The following is a 20,736-nucleotide window of genomic DNA, read 5'->3' as shown; positions in this document are numbered from 1 at the left end:
GTAGCCCTGCGTGGGGCTCTCTGCTCAGCGGGAAGCCTGCTTCTCCCTCTCCTGCTCCTCTGTTTGTGTTCCCTCTCTCGCTGTCTCTCTCTGTCGAATAAATAAATCTTTAAAAAAAAAAAAATTGTAAGACTAGGAAGGAAAAGACTCACACGCACACACACATTAACCCCAAACACATTTTTCTACAGATTATTTTGTGGCCAAGATGCATTAAAGAATAGTTCCATTTGAAAACAGATTTTTAATGAATTGTTTTCTTTATAACGTACACAGCATTGAAAAGTTTTAGGAACAACACTGAAAATTCACAGTATTAATATGATTTATATAATTAAAATATTTAGTACTTTCTGCAAAAAAAATCAATGATCATATGCAATCTTCTTCTTTAAATATTGCTATATGAGTGGCATAAAGGGGATTAAGAGTATACTTATCTTGATGAGCAGTGAGTAATGTATAGTTGGTGAATCATTAAACTGTATACCTGAAATTAATAGCACTATGTTAATTATACTGTATTTTTAAAAAAGGAAAACATTACGATACGGATTCTTATTGATAATGACAGTAACTACAGTCTTGACTTACAGAGCAGGCCTTCTCCAAACTGAAGTTCATTAAAAATCAAAGAACCACTAGGACTTAAGAAAGGTCTTTTACGTTGGTGTCACTGCCCATAAAACATAAATCGTGAAAATCTTGACTATAACCATATAATTTAGTGATTTTGCTGAAATACGGGCAAGAGAAATGGATTTATGGAAAATATATTATGGACTATATGTCTATTACTCATGCAAACATCACTGGCCTATCAAACGAACGGCCAGACATGTGCAACTATAATTATCTTCATTTACCTTTGATATTCTGCTGACTTTCAGCAATAAAAACCATAGCCTTACACAAATGTTTTTGACTGTGTCCTAATAAAGGTCTATGTGTCAAGGTAGGCAAAGCCGTTTTATGTACTAGTCTGTAAGCTTGATTTATAACTTTTGAATATTTAGATATGTGATACAGGGTCTGCCTTTGTAGTCTTGCCCCTGACCTTGAAAATGACACACGCAAGTTTCTTGACACTTAGAGCTTTTCGCAATCAACTCTTAAGAGGAAAATAGTATAGGTGTGCTTTTCTAGAAACATATATACAGAGGTACGGAAAGAACAAAACATTAAAAGTAAGACCCAGGCAGTTTTTGTCTCTTGCTTCTGTCATTTTCTAAATTTAGTACATATTCTTTGCAGGATTAAGGAAAGAAGAAATGGATTTAAGAATGACGTGGCAAATAGTACATTACTTTGACATAGTTAGGTCTGTAACGACATAGTAAATTTATGTGTAACAAAAGTTTTTAAAGCACAATTTAAATATCTAAGAAGACAGTGAAACCAAAGATGAATGGTTGCTGCACACGTGAGCATGTGGGCTCCGGATAAACTTCTTTTAAATTTAAACACAGAAAAAGCAGACCTCACAAACACAGGCTTTTGGAGATAAGACCACCTCTCTCCATAACACATACCACTGTCAACGAGCACTGCTTATATGTTACTAATGGACCAGAAAAAAGAAAAGAGACATTTAAAACAATTATGGAATTATTTTCAGACCTTATGTTGGGTAACAGGCCAAGTAAAAAAGCTAATATTTTACTGCAACATCCTCTAAATCTTTTATCTTCACCTCTAAATGTCCAACAAGCGGTAAAGATAAGCCAACCCCAAAATGCAAAAATTGAACCTCGCCTACCTTTTCTTTGCTAATAACTCATTAAAAAAAATTCTGCATGGAAAATATTTTTATAGAGACGGTTTTTTAAATATATATATATTTTTTAATTGTATTTATTTATTTAATCAACAGAGAGAGACCGGAGACAGAGAACACAAGCAGGAGGACTGGGAGAGGGAGAAGCAGGCGCCCCACAGAGCAGAGTCTGATGTAGGGCCGATCCCAGGACCCAAGGATCATGACCTGAACCAAAGGCAGATGTTTAACGACTGAGCCACCTAGGCATCCCATACTGAGACGATTTTAATCCTGAAGAACAGATACTGAAGGTAGAGTTATTAAATTTACAACGCCCAGGGGTTCCCCGCTTACTCAGGCTGAATTTCAACAGAGAGCCCTAACACCTCCCTCCCCAACCCTACATCCACCGCCCCCCCATAACTGGCAGAGTCAGGTGACAGGATGTCACATGACAGGAGACGCTAGATTTAAACTGGGGACTCAAGTTTCATACTCCAGACCCGGTGGACACATTTTCCAAAAAGCTCTCAGTCAGGCAGCAAGATGTTTTAATCTAGAAATGCTCTTTGAGAAATGTTCAGCTCTGCTATGGGTGATCATGCCACGAGCACCAAACTGCTAACAAGTAAAACACAACCAACGAGGAGAAACCCTGAGAGGCTGCCAGAATCTTGAACTGAGAGCGAACATTCCATCAGAAAACCTCAAAGAGAAACCCCGCAATAAGAGAGAGCCAGAACTGGGTAGACGAAGGAGTCCTAATGAAACTCAAAAAGAGAGTCTTTTAAGTATCTTCTTTTTTTTTTTAAGTATCTTCTTACACAAACTTTCCTACCATCGTCCTGACGTCGGGCCAGCAGCTTTCCCAACCACACTGCACAAGGACACAGCAGGTGGGTCTTTCTAAAGTAAAAAGCAAACCAGATAAAAATGAATGGCAGGATGAACATTTTCCCGCCAGGTTTCAATGCTTCCGGAGTGTGTGTGTTTCCCCAAGCTCTCAGGCAGTTTAGCTCAAAGATCATTTATGAACTACCTACTGTATACAGCACTTCAAAGAGCCCAGAAGCAATGATAAAAGCGTAAGGCAAATGACACCAACAGGACAGACAAGAATGGCAGTGAGGAGTTCAGAGAATCTGGGGACACAAGTGTGCGCTCAAATCCTGATGATCACTTTCTAACTGCGGGGCACTGGGCTACTTTCTTAACCTCTCCGTGTCTCACTTTCTCCATTCATGAGAACTTAATCCAAGAGCTGTCAAATGCATCCAAGGAGCTACTGAGTATCAAGTATTTAGGAACGTGCCTGGCACACAGAGCTCTCCGTAAACTTTAGTGGTATTGATTATTGACCTCGAGGAATTATAAAATGCTCTACAATCAAGGAAAAAAACATTAAAAGCATCGCCCCTCCCACCATAAAAAGATCTGTACTTCAGGGGAAAATAAAGGCTATAGAAGGAGAAGATCCCTTCCTTAAGGACCTCTCTGTGCAAAGGAGGTGAGAAAACTTGTAAATGGGATAGTCAACCTCTTGAGACTCTGTTTATTCATTTGAGAAGGGGGAAAAAGAAAAAGATATGTAAAGCTCTGGCTAACCAGGGTAAATTCCTAACAAGACCAGGACAGAAAGAGGAGGAGCCACGTTCAGAGGGAAGAAAGAGAGGCAGGGGTCATCGTAAACTAGACCCGTCAGGGATGGTTTCAAGCAAGGAGGTAGCCAGGCAGGACATCCGATCAGCGGAGAGGACGGGCACACAAAAGCGTGGAGCAGGACCAGTAAGAGATCCTCAGGAGCAGAACTCACATGGGAAAAAAGAATAAAGAGTTGTAAGATCAGAGGGCCTGGAAAATCGGACAAAGGAATGTGAGCCTGATTTTACTAGCAATACGGACATGCTGCACACAGAACTCTGGAAAGGGAAAATGTGCCAGAAGTATACAGGTTGAAAGCGAGAAAATAAATGCAATCTAGGAAAAGAAATGATACTGGGGAACAGCTGGAAGGCCAAGGTTTCTCGGCACCACTGAATACTGGAATTCCATTCACCATCAAGAGCCACTCACTCTTACTTAGTTTCTATAACTAAGCTCCATGTGTCAAGTAAATCTCATCTCAAATTCTAATAATCATGCAAGGTTGATATGATTATGCCCACAGAAATAAAGCCCAGGAAGGTCAGAAAAGCCAAGATCCCGCAGGGGAGAGGGGTACAGCCAGGTTTTCAAAAACCACATCTTTTCTACTTTTAAGGATGAGACCCTTTTCACTCCAACTAGGGGCATTCAGGCACAGGGAAGTATTGTCAAGCTTAACATAGAGGTCACTGGTTGCTCATTCTTGAATGTTCCCTGCCGAGGACATGAAAATGTTATGTAATAGTTACTCTGAATGCAAAATTTTGAAACCCATTAATAAGATATCCCTAACAGACAGAAGGGAATACAGAGTACACTTAATCACAATGAGCACGGAGATTGCTGAATTATACTGTGCACCGGAAACTAATAACACCATATGTTAATTTTACTTCAATAAAAAATAAACTTAAAAAAGGAAAAAAAATAACGTACCCTATTTCCTACCAATTTTAACAGAAGAGTACATTCAAGGCTCAGGTCCTTAGAGGGGACGCCCCTCAAAGCCAGCAGCGCTGGAGAAGCAAACACTGCTCTCTCCTCCCTCCGCGCTGGTCTATGCCTGATTTGAGAGGTGAGAACAGCAGGCCACATGATCTGGGGAGCGCAGCCCTTCCCTGCCAGGCCAGGGGGATCAGGGCTCCCTGCTGGCAACAAGTGTCCTGCTTGCAGCTGCTCCTTGGGGCTCTGCTGTCCCCAAACAGGCAGGGGCCTAAAAATGAATATTTGACAATAGAAATTTGTAGAGAGTGTGCAGAAAAGGCAAGGAAGGCACCGTAACGCCACTGTGAGAACAGAAGATACCAACAAACGGTCTGATTCTACTTCATAGCAGTCAAAGGGGTCACCTTCAGGAACTGGTGGAACAAGGAAGTCCTTGAGAGATGATGTGGGGAGGAGGGAAAGAGCACCCCCAAATAAGTCTTATTTCTTTTTTTAATCAAGACAAGGAATAAGATATAAAACAAAATGAAAGTACTATGGAAAGGGGAGGAAACATAGGCTCCAGAACTCCTTCCAGCTTAAAAAGATATTTGAACAGTTCCAGGTTAACCACCTAAACCAAGACACCTTGGCAAATTAAGTGGAAACAAGGCAGGGGATTCCACCTAACATCTGGAGGGTGAACCAGGTCGTGAGAAATAGGTGCAGCTGAAATGTCTTCAGGAGCAATTTAAATCTTAAGATGGTAATAACCTGGTTTCTATATTTGTATTTGGGTTCATACTGGTGTACATTTTACATATTCTGAAAAATCAAAGCATTCATGTAAGTTCCATTAATAATCCTCAAAAGATCTTTTGTTTGAACAGCCAGTAGGCCACACCTATTCCTAAAATAGAAAACAGAAAAGTCAGGCTCATTTATGTGTTCAACTGGTGCTTACTGGCCCCTCTAGGACCCTGGGTGCTGTACTTGGCCCCGGGGACATGGAAACAGCATCCACTTCAAAATAACAACAACATGTTTGCAAAACAGTCTTGCCACTTGGTTGAGGCTTTCTGTTTGCTTTAAAAAGAAAAAAAAAATTGCTGCTGGTTATAGACATACCTCAACTTCGTTTCTGCCTACAGTAAATTTAACAACTTACTTCCAAAGGCTAAAAAAACAAGTGTTCCCAGAAGCATGCACACAATTTAATTGAGAGAAGCCATAAAAATGTAAGGTCGCGAAGGAAGTGCAACTCTGTTGGGGGGGATGTGGGGCACTCAGCTTCTCCAAACCTGGGGATCGTCTGGAAGTTAGTAGCCATCAGCGGATGGCACAAGCCTCCCACGCATCTTAGTGGTCAGCAGGAAAAGGCCTGATGCTATTTAAAGCAGGCAAGTGCAGGCAAGACGTCTCTGCTTACAACACACAGAGGAATTAATTCCACGAGGCAACGCTCCACGAGCTAGCTCAGGGGTTCTCAACTGGGAGTGATTCTGCTCCCTGTGGCTCATTTGGCAACGTCGCCAGACATTCTGGTTGTCACAGCTTGGGGGCGTTACTTGCACCTGGTGGGCAGAGGCCCGGGATGGCAAAGGACAGCCTCCCACCAACAAAGAATTAAGTGACCCAAAATGTCAATGGCACCCAGTTTGAGAAACCCTGGCCCAGCCCTAAACAGCAGCTGCTAGTCACAAGAAGTCCCCATTCTGTTATCTGGTCATACGCACATAAAGATAAGACACGCCACATCTTGTTTATTTTATTTTTTTCAATTGCTAGTGTTAGCTTCAAGCTGTTGTCCAACAAGCAGCCAGTCATTATGCCTAGATCACAAGGACAAAAAAGTTAGCAAAGACGCCAGTTACCAGGACACTACTCTGCTGAGTCCCTACAGTTTGGCTGTCCTTGGAAACATATCACTGCCACACTTACTGTCTCTATTCTAAGGACATCCCATGATTTTCTTTTTTTTTTTTCTTTTATATTTTATTTATTTGACAGAGAGAAATCACAACTAGGCAGAGACGCAGGCAGAGAGAGAGGAGGAAGCAGGCTCCCCGCAGAGCAGAGAGCCTGATGCGGGGCTCAATCCCAGCATCCCGGGATCGTGACCTGAGCCGAAGGCAGAGGCTTTAACCCACTGAGCCACCCAGGCGCCCCATCCCATGATTTTCTTACTGGATAATTTATCCAAATTTAACAAAAGGATGGTCTGTTGCAAGACACTAACAGAGAGAGACAGGACCTAGGTTAAGAGTTTGTCTCCAATTAACACAGCACAATGTTGCCTCTCTGGCCTTGATGGCCTCCCACTCAAAATCAGGAATGGAACTTTGAAGATTGATTAGAAATATTCTAATACAAATACTACTTAAGATTAAAAGCGTAACTTTAAATAAATGCAAATTTCCCAAAAGTACTCAAGTCACCAACAACAGAGAAAAAAGGCTCTGGATTCTGTAATAAGCTCCCCAAGGTTAGACAAATGACAGAAAGTCTTTAGGTTAAGATTCATCATCCAGGAAATGAAGGGGGTGTAGATGATCGCCAAAGCCCAACTTCAATGTTATATACGAATCGCTGAAATAATATACAACAACCAGGTCTCCTTACACCGAACAAAATATGGTATAAGGAAAAAGTATGCCAAGCTAAGAAGGTGAGGGCAGGTTACAGTGGACGCACGTTATCCTGCAGTTCCCCCAACTTGCACTAGGGGGCAGAGTTCTCCCCAAGGGGAGGCCACAACCCCCACTCCCTTCGAGGTCCACAGCCAGGCTTCAACGGGAGTGAAACCCCAACAAACAGAACACAAATCCTATATCTTAAGAGCTTTCCCAAAGGAACCATAAGACAAAACAAAACAAAAGTTATGAATTAGTGTCGAGCAGGCAGAGCCTAGGTTTCCTCACAGATGAAGGCAATTAAAACAGCCCATTGGCCCCTCATAGTTGGTTAACCTGCAACTCCTGAAAAAGTTCTGGTGCTTTCTTTCAATCATGAAAACAAAAGTCTATAGGTTAAAAAAAAAAAAAAAGCTATAGTCTTAACCACAGATTTCTTTAAAAGTAAAAATACGATGACTCATGCCTTTCCACCCTTCCTCTCACAGCAAATGTGGGCATCACATATGAGATACAACTTGAAAAAAATTGGACATTACTATGACCAAGAATATATCACTTTGGCCATTAAAAACAGTTGTCTGAGGGGCACCTGGGTGGCTCAGTGGGTTAAAGCCTCTGCCTTCCGCTCAGGTCATGATCCCAGGGTCCTGGGATTGAGCCCTGCATCCAGCTCTCTGCTCGGCAGGGAGCCTACCTCCCCCTCTCTCTGTGCCTGCCTCTCTGCCTACTTGTGATTTCTGTCTGTCAAATAAACAAAATCTTTAAAAAAAAAAAAAGTTGTCTGAGAATACAGTAAGTAAGCATCCAGTAGGCTGAATGACTTGAATGACTTGATTATACCCAGTTAAGTCTGATAAAGCAAGTTGACCAACAGAGGCAAACCTTAACCAGTGTAATTTGCTGGAAGATTCCAAACGGTCCTGGATTCACAAAACATCCCCTGGCTTTCAATGAAAGTCACATCAGGCTCCCTTAGGTCAACTAAGTTTACTCTGAGCCACTTCAAACCTCAAACTTAAACAGAATCTATTAAATAAACACAACCAAGAAAGGAGAAGCCGCCAAGAAACCACTGTAACTCCGGATCCCAGGGAGGAGGGGACAAGGGGTTCTCAAGTTAAGGGTTTTCACGTAACCGTGGTGTCCCCTCCTCCCTCAATGACCCTGTACGGGGCATCAGTTTAAACTTTAAAAATAATCATGGTTTGCCCTAAACGACTTTCTTTAAATTCGAATTCAAAATCCGGCCAGGACCGTCAGCACAAGTACATGATCTTTTGGTCTCCCCCTCTGGACCGATCTCAAACCCCGAACGAGTACATCTCGGTGAGAGCTGCAACCCGGACTCCAAAGGTCCCGCAGGCGGAGAACGCAGTGAATGATTAAACCCTCGCCTGCCTTCTCGCACTTCTCAGCCGTCTCCTCTGCAAGGGTTTGCGCCCCTCTCACAGGAAGCCGGCACGCTTTGCAAAGGAAATTCCAGACCAGAACTTTCTTGGAGAAAGGCACGTCCCCGTTGAACATGCTACTGGGCTTCCCGCACCCAGGCAGTGGGGCCCCGGCGCCTCACCTCGCCCGCGGCGCCGCGGTGACACCCTCGAGCCAGCCACCCACGCGGAAGGAGGCTCACCTTCGCTACGTCCCGGAGCGCGGGACCAAACAAAACCTGCCCGGCTTACTCATCCCGAGACTCCCGGGGGGGGGGGGGTGATTTCAGGCGACTCCCGCAAAGTTTCGCCCTCTCGGGCTTTGGGCAGGGTCCCCGGCGAGCGCGCGGCGCGGTGGGCAGATCCCTCCCGGGGCGCCGGGGCCAGGTCCCGGCAGGGTGGCCGGCGCGAGCGCACTCACCTCGGGGAAGAAGTTGTCCATTGTTCCAGGGCGCTCCCCGACTTGCCCGAGTCCCGCGTCCGGCTCGCGGAAGTCAGCCCAGCAGACGGTCCGGGGAAACCATGCGTGTCACGGCGCGACTCCCAGGAACCCGAGCCCGCGGGGCTCCCCCGCTGCCATTGCCTTACCCCCTTCTCGTCTTTCGCACCTTTTGTTTGCCCAAACCCAAGTCTCTAACTCATCCGTCCCAACTGCAGCCTTTGTCTCCCTGCCTCCAAGTTCTTACTTCTTTACTTCGCGAGCGGAGAACAGCTGGTGACACATTCTTCCCCCGGGCTGGAGGGCGGCGGGGGTCTTGGGAGCGCGCCCCCCTCCCTCTGCGCTCCTGCCGGAGGCGCTGGCCGCGACAGGGGGACAGCGGCCACAAAGCGAGCCCGGAGTGGCTCTCCCCGCGCGAGCACCACCGCGGTAAGGCTTCGGACGCCTGGGCTCTGCCGGCTCACCGCCGCTCCGAGACTCGCAGACAGGAGCGCTCGCCCCGCCCACGCTCCCCGCCCCGCCCCGCCAGGAGCCGAGCCCCGCCCACTCAGCCGGCCCTCCCACCTCGGCCGCCTCGCCCCTCCCCTCCAGGAGCCCAGCCCAAAGCCAACCCCGCCCCGCGCTTCCGCAGGGCCGGCCCCGCCCACTCCGCCTGGGGCAAACGCGGCCTGGGTTGCGGGAGGGGAAGGCGAGGCTGGGGCTGCACCTCCCCGGGTCCCCGCCTCCCCACCCAGGAGTGGGCGGGGGAGTAGACTCTACCCTCTGGTGATTGAGACTAAATAGTCACCGGGGAGGAGGGGTTGGGGGATTCTTTTGTGCCTTTGATCTTCAGCGGCCCCTGGAACAGACTCAACACGGATCTCATTAATGCAGATCGGCAGATGAGCGACCCCGGGGAAGGAAGCGCGGTCGGCCGAGCTGCCCCGTCTGTTGGGCCAGATCAAAGCGGGGAACCGAGGCTCCTCAGAATTTCTGGAAGCTGCCTTCCCGTGTTGAGTTTCTCTCTTGCAGTCAGGTTAAAAGACGTTTTCCTAGCAGCGGGAGAATGCAGTTTTGTAACCTGGAAGAGGAAAGACCAATTTTGCCGTAAAAAATGTAACCCTTTTCCTCGATCTAAAGGAAGCAGGCAAAGGCGAGTGAGATGGGTGAAGGGTCAGCCCCACGTGATACAGTTTCCTCTAGGGCAGGCCCTCAGACTTGAGCGTGCCCAGGAATCACGCGGGGATCTTGTTAAAATGCAGACTGGAATTCAGTGGGGACGTTTCCAACAAACCTCCAGGTGCCCTCAAAGGGTGGCCCTGTGCTGGCCTGCAAACTGGATCCTGTCTGTAACAGGTAGAAAACCTGCGAGCAAAGGTCCAGGAACTTTCGTAGCAGTTTTAAAAAATGCCACAACCACCAAGCGAATGATCGGTGGACTCTTTGAACCGGGTATAAACCAGTTTTGGTGTTGTCAGACTCGGTAGTGAGTCATACCCGGCACAGCAGGGTTCTACTATTGGTATCGGCAAATTGGAAACAAAAACGACTGGTTCTTCACCCCAAGTGTTGTGAGAGGCTCTCTCCAGGGGATTCGCCAACTGCTACTCATCCTTAAAGCTTAAATCAGAAAGTCACATCCTCTAGGGGAAGCTTTCCCCAAAACGCCAGGCCACTCATCCAGCTTCCAGCCCTACCTAACCACCTGGTGTGCCTTATTCCTAACACTGTTGAGGAAACTGTATGTTTTAAGGATCTTTTTATTGGTGTCCTGCCTCTCTTTGGTTGGGAGACTAGAAGCTCCTCAACAGGGGGACACTGAGCTTTAAAATGTGTATCCCCCGCCTGCCTTGCAGAATGAGTGGATGAAGCATCCTTTTTTAATCCTTCTGGGAAAATCCAAGCATGTTTGAAACCTGAACCTCAGAGCAGTGCTCAGGCATAAATGTCCTGAGACCCACCCCCCCCCCCCTTGCCTTTGGAAAGAGTCAAAGTATAAATTAGTGTTTGTGTGCCCTGGTTCACAGGTGGACATACTGAAGCCCTTAAAGCTTGCGTCCCCGGTGGCAAGGAAAATGAAGATGGAGCCAGGACACAGGCACCAGCCAAAGTGCTTAGTCAAATGAGCGAAGCAGCCACCTGTGCTCAGATGTGGGAGGTGGAGGGGGGCAAAACAATTACAGTCATTATGGTGTTCATCTGTACAGAACATCTCTCAGGAGAAATTACCAGGCCGCTTGTTCAGGCGAGGAGGGTGCAGGTGTGGCTTGGTTCCCAGCAACCACCCAGTCAGTAATGTACTGTATGTCCTTGGCCGTGTCATTTCAAAGTCACTTTCCAATACTGGCTCATCCATCGTCACGAATGGACCACACTAATATAACATGTGAATATTAGAGGCGACTGGGGAGAGGGGGACAGAGAGGGGATGCTTCCCCTTCAATCCTTCTGTAATCCTAAAACTGCTCAAAAACAAAGTCCATGAATTTTTTAAAGTCACTTCACTGTTGATTAAGAAGATTTAGTTAATAATTACCCCCCACCTTGACTCATGTAAAGAATTGTGAGCCAGGTCCAATACATAAAAGTTGAATTTTATTGAATTATATTTCTTTTTTTAAAATATTTTCTTTATTTGAGAGGTAGAGAGAGACAATGAAAGAGAGAGAGCATGAGAAGAGAGAGATCATCGGGAGAAGCAAACTTCCTGCTGAGCAGGGAGCCCGATGTGGGACTCGATCCCAGGACTCCAGGATCATGACCTGAGCCAAAGGCAGTTGCTTAACCAACTGAGCCACCTAGGCGCCCCTGAATTATACTTCTTGAAAAAGTTTACACCACCTTATCAATATCTCCTGAAACAGTTGTTTAAGAAAAAGAAAAACACAAAAAAGTACGACTCAGTCTGGGGGAGCGGGGGGACTGGATGCCTAAATACATCGACATTTTAGTAAGCACCCAAGTAGGCAATTCTGAGTTTGAGAATCACTGCTTTCCGTTGTCAGAATTCATCAGATTTTCTGTATAAACACACATTCTCCAAAAGGTGCAAAGATGAACTGTAGCAGTAAGACTGTGCTGAACAACCAAGTGCCTGTTATTTTAACCGTTCCGGATAGGACTAACTTTATAGTTAGTCTAGATTTATCTATCAATAGATCTAACTTTCAAGTCTTTGTGGTGGAATCCTTTGTTTCAAAAGATGATCTTCAATTTACAAGGGCTTAGACAAAGTTGGACAGAGAAAGGGAAACATTTTAAATCAATAGATTTCTAAGAATATCTAACCCGTTACCATTTTTTAAAAGTTATGTGCTTCCTTTCAAGAAGCTGCCTTACCCATTGGGCAAAGCCCTTTGGGCTAAAATGGGTAAATTCCTCCCTCTAAGAAGTGACAGGCAGAGGCTCAACGGAATGTTAATGCCAGAATGGACACATTTCTCAGAAGCCAAGTTCCTTCTCAATTATCCTTATTTCTCGAAGACTCCATGCTAACTTTTCGTTTTCAAAATAAAACACCAAAAACAAACAAACAAACAAACAAACCGAAAAACCCACCTCAGGTTACGTTCTCTTATTTTTTTTTTTTTTTTTTTTTTTTTTTTTTTTTTTTAAAGATTTTATTTATTTATTTGACAGAGAGAGAGAGAGATCACAAGTAGGCAGAGAGGCAGGCAGAGAGAGAGGAGGAAGAAGGCTCCCCGCGGAGCAGAGAGCCCCATGCGGGGCTCGATCCCAGGACCCTGAGATCATGACCTGAGTAGCCCACGATAAACAACTCCAAGACAGATGGGAGCAGGTCTCCACTCTAAGGGAGAATTATGTAGGTATCTGCGTGAGTGAGGTAATACAATCTTCCTGTTTTTATTTTCCACTGTGTTTTTGTTTGTTTTTAGTTGAAGTGTGTTGTCTGAAGCTCCTTCGTCATTTCCAATGGAGTCCTTTTTGTAGTTGTTCTGTTGCTGATATCACTTCCTAATCTGGTTGTGTCTTCACGTGTAGAATCTTTTCCATCACTTCTGTTCTTATAAAAAACTCACCTCTAATTGCTCCAGTCAGAGTAATGGTTTAATTACTAGGTATGGAAAGGGAAAGTTCAGGAAGGTCCTTTCACACAAATTAGAAGTTGAGAACTGACACAACTCTAAAATCCCGTTTTTCATGCTCCACTAACCAGTGGTGGTCCTTTCGGTTGATTTGTGGTCTTGGGTGTTTAAAAATTCAAATGTGTTCCTTTTTGAACAACAACAACAACAAAAAACAGAAGGGCATTTTTTAAATGTTCTTTAAACTTTTAGACAAGAGTTTTGTTGGTTTGTTTACTTCTGATAACTTGCGATTCAAAAATCCTGAAGGGAATTTTTTTTTTCTCATATGAAATGGAAAATGATTGTGCAAGATTTCTGTAGAAAGAATAAAATCTGCGGCAAAAATATGTGAAATGTTTTCCATTGTGATAGAATTGAACAAGTACAGAAGAATAAACAGAAATAAAACACAAGGGATAAGACACTCAGAAAAATCTAAGCTGCTGGCAGTCATTTTTTTCTTACACACCACAAACAAGGGCTAAGCTATAATTTACCTCCTCAGAAGCAGGACAGTCCACGGACAGTGGATTCTAACTAGATCCCATCTCCTCAGACTAGAGCAGGAACGCTTTCTAAATTGATGTCCCACGCAAACACTCAGAGTGGTTTTCCTAAAATCCATCCATTTCCATTTAAAGCGCTTGGTCATGGTTCTATTGAATGGGATAAATGTAATCAAATCCTTGAAACCCTCCGGGATGATGCAGAGTCTGCTCATTTAGAGATTGTGCCGGCGCCCTTTCTCCTTGATCTCTTGGTATCTTCCTGCTCCCTGTCTTTCATTGTTACAGAGGGATGTGGAGGCTGACTTTGCAGAGCTGCCCCTGTCTCCCGCTCTGTTAATCACATGTTTACCACTTCCAAACCTCATGCCCTCATGAACTCCCCCTTCTTGCAGTTTTCCCTGTTCCTGTGAATCGAGCCAGTGAATGTGACTGTGTCTATCCTCCTTGAAAACGGGCCATCTCTTCAAACCCCTACCTTGTCACAGTCTCCGCTTCGTCTCCAAGCCATCAGCGCCACAGCCCCTTATGGTCCGATAGATGTGCGCACAATTCCACGCTCTCGAAGAGCACCGTGACCTTGACATCATCAAATTCTACAGCTTGTTCTCAAACGTCACCCCCCGCCCCCCGGACACAGCCCCTCCTCTGGAATTCTTCCACTTCTCGGCTTTGGGGCCAGCGTCCTGAGTGTGCGGTCTGTAGAGTGGGGCGCCCAGGACCCTCGGCTCAGAAGGGGGCCCCAGGCTTGATTTAATTCTCTGCTGTGTTGTCTTAAAATCTTTAATGACTTTTGTTTTTCTCTTTTTCCGTGGGCCCTGAAAATTCTGTCCCACCTAACCCGTCCCACCTAGCTTTGATAACACTGCCTTTGTCCAATTTCCCCAACTCATTGGCTTCTTTCTCTGCCCCTTTGGCAGGCTCTTTTTCTCCAATCACCGCCCCCCCATCCCGAAATAGGGTCCATCCTCGGCACATGTCCCTCCCTCCTGCTCACATCGTCACCCTGCGCCCATCTTCGGTGACAGCCTCTTCAGAAATGCGTCCGTGGCTCATGCTCTGAGAAGTCCCAGCCACGGATGTCCACACACGTGTCGCCTGCTTGCCGGCAGGTGCTCCTCCTCCTTCCCGCGCCCGAACCAAACCTTCCTCACTCTCCTCACTCCCTTCCTTCCCCCGACCCGCCTCTCTTTGTTCACGGAATCCAGAATCCAGTGGCCTCCCTGAGTAGGTCTCTGTCACTCAGAGCTGCCCCCCATCTTCCTGAGGACGATCGGTCTGCCGAGGGTGAGAGTTCACGTTGTCGACCCCTCTCACCCCGTGCACAGTCTTCAAGCTTCTTCGGCCCCACACAGGTGACTGCGGTTCCGCCAGGTGGATGCAGCCCTTCAGGGTCTCACCTGGGGAAGCAGGGAGGTGCGTCTATGTGGGCGACCCGGGGTGGGGGTGGGGGACAGCCAGGGCAGAGGGTCTGGGTGGTCAGGTGGGGGCATGGGGCAGGGATTGCCCGCCTAGCCTAGCCCGAGCAGCGTCACGTTTCTGAGGTGGGTAGGTGACCGACTCGGCAGGCCCATTCCAGGCCGTGGGTCTGAGAATCGTTTCTGGAAATCTCAAGGCCACGCCTCCTGCCCTTCCAATGGTACAGCCAGCTCTATAAGAGCCTTCAGTAACCTCTTGCTTAAATTCTCTCAAGTGGGTTTTGTTATCTGCAAGGTGCCAATGCCTTCGGAGGGGTGTCACGTCTAGGAGAGTCGGGCCTTGTGTGGGGGGTGCTTTTCTCCAGGTGGTCTAAGTGCTCCTTTGGGGCCTGCCACTGTCTGGGGCCAGCTGTGCCATCCAGAGGAGCCTCCGTGGCCCCGGATCAGTCCCATGTGGGGTTGGTCCTCATTTCTCCCCTTTGGGGCACTCTCTGACCCTCTGCCATGCACGTGGTGTCATCCAGACATCCAGGCATTTATCGGGGTCCCTCCAGAGCCCCTGGCGGGACTTCAGTAGCAGGGAGGACGGCCACTTGGGTTCTCCTGCTGGCCCATGCGATGTGTTTTTCACAGGACTGTGAGGGATTGGCCTCCTGAGTGAGACTAATGAGCTATTCTTGAGTGACTTTCCCTCCCCTCAGACACAGGACAGCCGTACCCCTGGCCCCCAGCAGGAGAGCTGGTGCGTGGACCCTAAGAAGACCCAGTGTACATTCCCAGCAGTAAACCAATACTGAAGGGCTCAGTATTCTAGATCTTCTTGGGGGAATCACTCACTATACCTCACGTGGGCTCATGAATTGTGTAATACAGACTTTAATCAGATTATTTATATATGCACGGGGGTTCATATACCTTAAGGGCAGGCCTGAAGAACGGCACAAAAAACCACCCTAAGGCTGGCGTTCCGGTGAGAAACGTGGGGGGTATGATTCACGGGCTACATCAAGGCCAATCTGATGCACATCTTTTGGGCAACGTGGCAAAGCTCTGTTTTCCCACCTGAAACGGCCCCTATTGCTCTTGCTTCTTTAATGAGCGAAGAATATGTTTGGAATGTTTTTTTCCCTAATGTTTCTAGTAAAGGCAAGTGCTGCTGAGAGTATTAGAAAACAAATCAGATAAGCGCCGAGCACGGATTGTGTAAGAATGTCTAGGACAGAGTTGTTTACGGCAGTTAGCCACCCGGACACCCGATCGTGCCTCGCCACAGGAGACTGGTGGAGTAAATTATGGCGAGTGTGCGGAGCAGCTCACTCTGGGTTAGCTGTCGGCTTCTGTCGGCTACCTAGACCCAAGTGGCTTCAGCCTCCTCACAAGGCTGGGGCTTGACTTTGGCTGGCCTGGGCTTGCTTTCCAGGGCGGTCAACGGCGCGCTCTCTGGCGGCTGCTGGCGGCCGGGCGGGCGCGGCTGGTGGTTGAACAGCTGGGCTGCTCTCTGCACGTGGTCGTTCTTCACACTGTGGCGGTCTCTGCATTCCGTGGTGGAGAGGGCAGAATTCGCAAGACCTTTGGACAACTTGCACAAAAGTTAGACGGCATTGCTTTAGCCACGTTCAATTGGTCAGAACCTGACTTAAGATCAGTCCGGGTGGAAGAAGCAACATAGAATTTGTGGCCATTTTGGGGGAGGAGAGTGTGTGTGTGTGTGTGTATGTGTGTGTGTGTGTGTGTGTGTTGAAGTTATATAGCGCCAAATTGCACGATAGACTGAGCCTGGATGTCTCAGTCTGTTAAGCACCTGCCTTGGGCTCAGGTCCTGATCCCAGGATCCTGGAATCGAGCCCTGCATCAGGCTCCCTGCTTAGCAGGGGGCCGCCTACTTCTCCTTCTCCTCCCCGCTCATGCTCTCTCTCATATCTCTGTCTCTCTCAAGTAAATAAATAAAATCCTTTAAAAAAAAAAGTAAAGTGCACAATAGCATTTCATACATTCACAGTGTGCTTGGAGGCGTTGAACACAGTCACAATGTTGTGTGGCCATCTCCCTAGCCAGAATATTCTCATCACCCCCAAAAGAAACCTCATACCCATTAATCGGTTGCTCAGATTCCTGTCTACCCCAACCACCGGCAACCACCAATTCGCTTTCTGTGTCTATGGCTTTGCCTGTCTTGGGTATTTCCTATAAATGGCATCATACACAGCTTTTGTGACTGGCTTCTTTCATCAGCATGTTTTCAACGACGGTCCACAGTAACATGACTACTGGGACTTCTTTCCTTTTCCTGACTGAATAATATTTCATTGTAGGATCGACCTCCTCTTGTCGATTCATTTGCCAGTGGATGGATGTCTTCATTGTTTCTACTTTCTCGCTGAGGTGAGTGGTGCTGCTGTGAGTCTGTGTGTCTGTTTTCAATTCTTTGGGAGAATTCAGTTAATCTAAGAGTGCGATTGTTGGGTCATATGGTAACCCCATGTTTGACTTTCTTGAGGGACCACCAGACTATACTCCCCTGGGGCCATTTTTAATCCACCACACTACCCATATTTATTGATGTGGAAATATGAATAAGAAACACAAGAACACGTTTTATCTGCATGGTGCAACAGTTTAAAACAGACCGTGGTTTAAGGCAGACAAGTTTACTTTTCTTTCATAAACAAAGCCGGGAGGGCTGCGATGTTCCATAAAGTCTTCAGGGACACGGACTCCTTCCAGCTCTCTCTGCAGTGTCCACTGTGGGCTCTCGGGCTTGCAGTGAGAAAGCGTGAGCTTTCCAGACAGCAGGAAGCAGAGAGGGACAGTGACTGGCAGATAGATGGAACACAGAGCTCGTCCGCTGTTCCTTAGGGCAGGTTCCGCGACGTTTGCCTGCGCGCCTATGTGTATTCTACTGGCCAGAACTTAGTCATCAGCTGCAGGGAATACTGAGAAATATAATATTTATTCTGGGTTTTTTGACCCAGCGACAAACTATTACTTGGAAGTAGGAAAGATTAGATGCTAGGGAACAGCTGCCTGGCTCTTCTCATCTGATAAAATTAATGGTGCAGAGAGCTTTGCAAGAAAAAAACAAATACGCTTCACAGATGTTATCCCTAGATAACAAGGACATGGACAATTAAAAAATTATTCTTGACCCTGTTCTATATTTTCTGACTTTTTGGTGACACCTCCAGGATCATAAATTTATCCTTATTTTAAAAATAAAATACACTTTTCCTCTGTAAGAGCCGAACTTCATTTACTCCTTTTTTTTCTTTGATTATTAAAAAAATGTTTATCGTGTATCTGTGATGTCAGGTGTTAGGAGATATAAAGATGAGTAAGACAGGATCTCTAAAGAAATCAGTAGACCAGTTGCAGAGAGACACTAAAAGATAATCTTGAAATGACTACGAAAATTTTTATAGTAAGAAGCATACACAAAATTTTAATGGAAACCTTAAAAAAAAAAGAGTAAAGCCTGAGGAACATTATGGCTGAATTGTGTCCCCCAAAATTCCTATGCTGCTGTCCTAGCTCCTAGTACCCTACAGTGTGACTGTATTTGGAGATGAAGACTTTCAAAAGATGATTAAATTAAAATGAGGTCTTTAAAGTGGGCCCTAATCCAATAGGACCAGTGTCCTTATAAGAAGAGGAAATTTGGAAGCACAAGGAGACACAAGGGATGTATTCACAGAGGAAATCCAGGAGAAGACACAGCAAGCCGAGGACGGGGGCCTCAGGGGAAACCAAACCTGCCAACACCTTGATCTTGAACTTACACCTTCTAGAATTGTGAGCAAATCAGTTTTTGTTGTTTAAGCCACCCAGTCTGTGGTATTTTGTTATGTCAGCGCTAGCCGACTAAGACAGGGAGTCAGGAAAAAGTTCGCAGAGAGCTGCACTTGACCCAGGGCTCAGTGGATGAGCAGGAGTCTTCTAGGGGAAGCAGAGCAGAAAGCACATCCCCGGCCAAGGGCACGTGGAAGGAGCCAGAGGCATGAAGAGCATTTTCAGTGAAGGGAGCCCCTAATGGTTGGGGCAGAGAGTGTGTGCGTGCGTGCATGCGTGCATGCGTGCATGCGTGTGTGCGTGTGTGCGTGTGGTTCTAGGAGACAGACCCAGAGAGTTTGCTACCACTTTGTATTAAGCCGGTTTACAATCAGCGGTATGCTAGCAAGTGTTTGACAGCTGACTGGGGAGGGCAGCAGACGGCCCTGAATCACACCATGGCATTTGTCAGTTTCTACGGTGTGAATGCTCCCACCATGGCTGATTTCAAGCTCTCACCACGATTCACGGAACATGGAGTTGAGAAGAGACCCCTTCTCAGCTGGTGTTTCCACCATGCGGACACAAGAGACATAACCACCTCGAGGGCATGGGTAATAGTTAAAATGCGCTGGAATAATTTGGAAACAACAAGTGTTGAGTATTTACTATTTTGGGCTTTCATATAATTTATTATTTTTAATTTTATTTACATTCACGGTTTTCATATCATTTAATTGCAAGTTTATGTGACTTCATTGTGAATAATGCCTGTGTTTAACCACCAGCCCAGAAAATTCTTTACAATTTACCCTTCTGTTGTCACAACCCAGTATGAGCACACCCCTGTTTACATCTACTATTTCATAAATTATTGCACTTGCCGCTTTGGGGGGGCGGCGATCAGGACTCTGTAAGCCATACATTGCAACTTTTGGGGTCTGGCTGAGCAGTGAACATGGGAGATGTACTGAGGAAGCAGAGGCTTGTGGGAGGCAGGAGAAAGAATCCTGGTGACTCGAGCAGTAGTTAAACCATCACGCAAGAGATGAGATTAACTGAAGCCCTCGAGAAGAGAGTGAGATCGTTTTTGGAATGCGGGAGGAAGATAAAGGAAGATGTACGGGAGAGAGGAGATCCTGAGCTGAATAGGAAGATGGACGAGGGCATTTTCAAAGTCAATACCCCCTACGGGCTGAGCTCCTTAGTAACCAGGAGATCGGGCAATGTGCACGCTTGCTCTGCTGACTGTACTAGGGTGACTCGTGGTTATCGGAAAGCCAGAGTATTGCAGCTCTAAGTGGGGAAGGGATTCTGGCCACTACCCACCACCAGGTGCAAGGGCCAGGGTGAAGAGAGGCAGTGTATCCATGGTAACGCAGGGTGAGCGGGAGGTTGGGTACCAGAGGGAAGGCATCAAGAGAAGAAAATACAGAAAAACTAGACTGGGGAAGCTACTCTCACTAAGATCACAGGCACAGACAGATGGGGGCTCCGGCAGCTTCCCTCTGAAAGCCACCGTCCTACTTTCAGCTTTACTGCCCTCACCCCCCAGGCCGTAGCATCTCCTTGTTCTCTCTGACCATCTTTCCTTCCCTTCTCCCCTAGCAGACCTTCCTGGCCAGCGGACAACCTGTTCTAGTAACTCCCCTTTCAGTCTCTCAAGGAAGGCACACCATCCTCCAGTCACTCCCCCACGGTCCTCACAGCAAAGCAAACCCCAGGTGTTCTGTCTTCTGGGGTCTCCACTGCTCTCCTTCTTCTTCAAACCCTTTCCCGCTCCGCACAGTCAGGGTCACAAATGACTGCTCTGCTCCACAGCAGGGAAAGTGATCGCTTAAGGTGTAAATCAACACTTTACTGTTGCCCTTCAAAGCTGCAAGGGACTTCTTTCTGTTTATTTTACTTATCTATTAGTTTTAATTTTAGCCTTGCAAGGTCCTGCCTTCTGGCCTCTCTGCCCTACCTAACCAGCACGCCGGCCACCTGCAGCACGCCGGCCACAGAGCTTGAACCTGCCCCGGGCCTTTGCACATGTGTTTCCTTTACCAGCAATGTCTCTTCACCTTCCACTCCGCCATTCCCTCTGCCAGGCTGCCCCCTCTCCTCACTTAGGGTTCAGCTCGAGGTGGGATCGGATCTGCCCGTAGA

At 46.8% G+C, this 20,736-nt stretch overlaps 1 protein-coding gene across 2 annotated transcripts in view; it reads right to left on the bottom strand.

Moving 5' to 3' along the window:
• The window catches only part of MYO10 (myosin X), a 216,753-nt gene extending 207,428 nt beyond the window's left edge, over window positions 1–9,325 (bottom strand). Inside the window, exon 1 of one of the 2 annotated variants that reach the window (XM_045999501.1) lies at window positions 8,812–9,325. In XM_045999501.1, coding sequence (XP_045855457.1) covers window positions 8,812–8,832 — 21 coding nt within the window. In that variant the 5' untranslated portion in view covers window positions 8,833–9,325. The remainder of the gene's footprint in view (window positions 1–8,811) is intronic. The other variant, XM_045999500.1, reaches the window with a different exon arrangement.
• Window positions 9,326–20,736: the final 11,411 nt, after the last annotated feature.

This window comes from Meles meles, chromosome 3 (genome assembly GCF_922984935.1).
Source record: "Meles meles chromosome 3, mMelMel3.1 paternal haplotype, whole genome shotgun sequence".
NCBI lineage: Eukaryota > Metazoa > Chordata > Mammalia > Carnivora > Mustelidae > Meles > Meles meles.
Note: the sequence above shows the minus strand (reverse complement) of the source record. Positions and strands in the feature narration are given on the sequence as shown.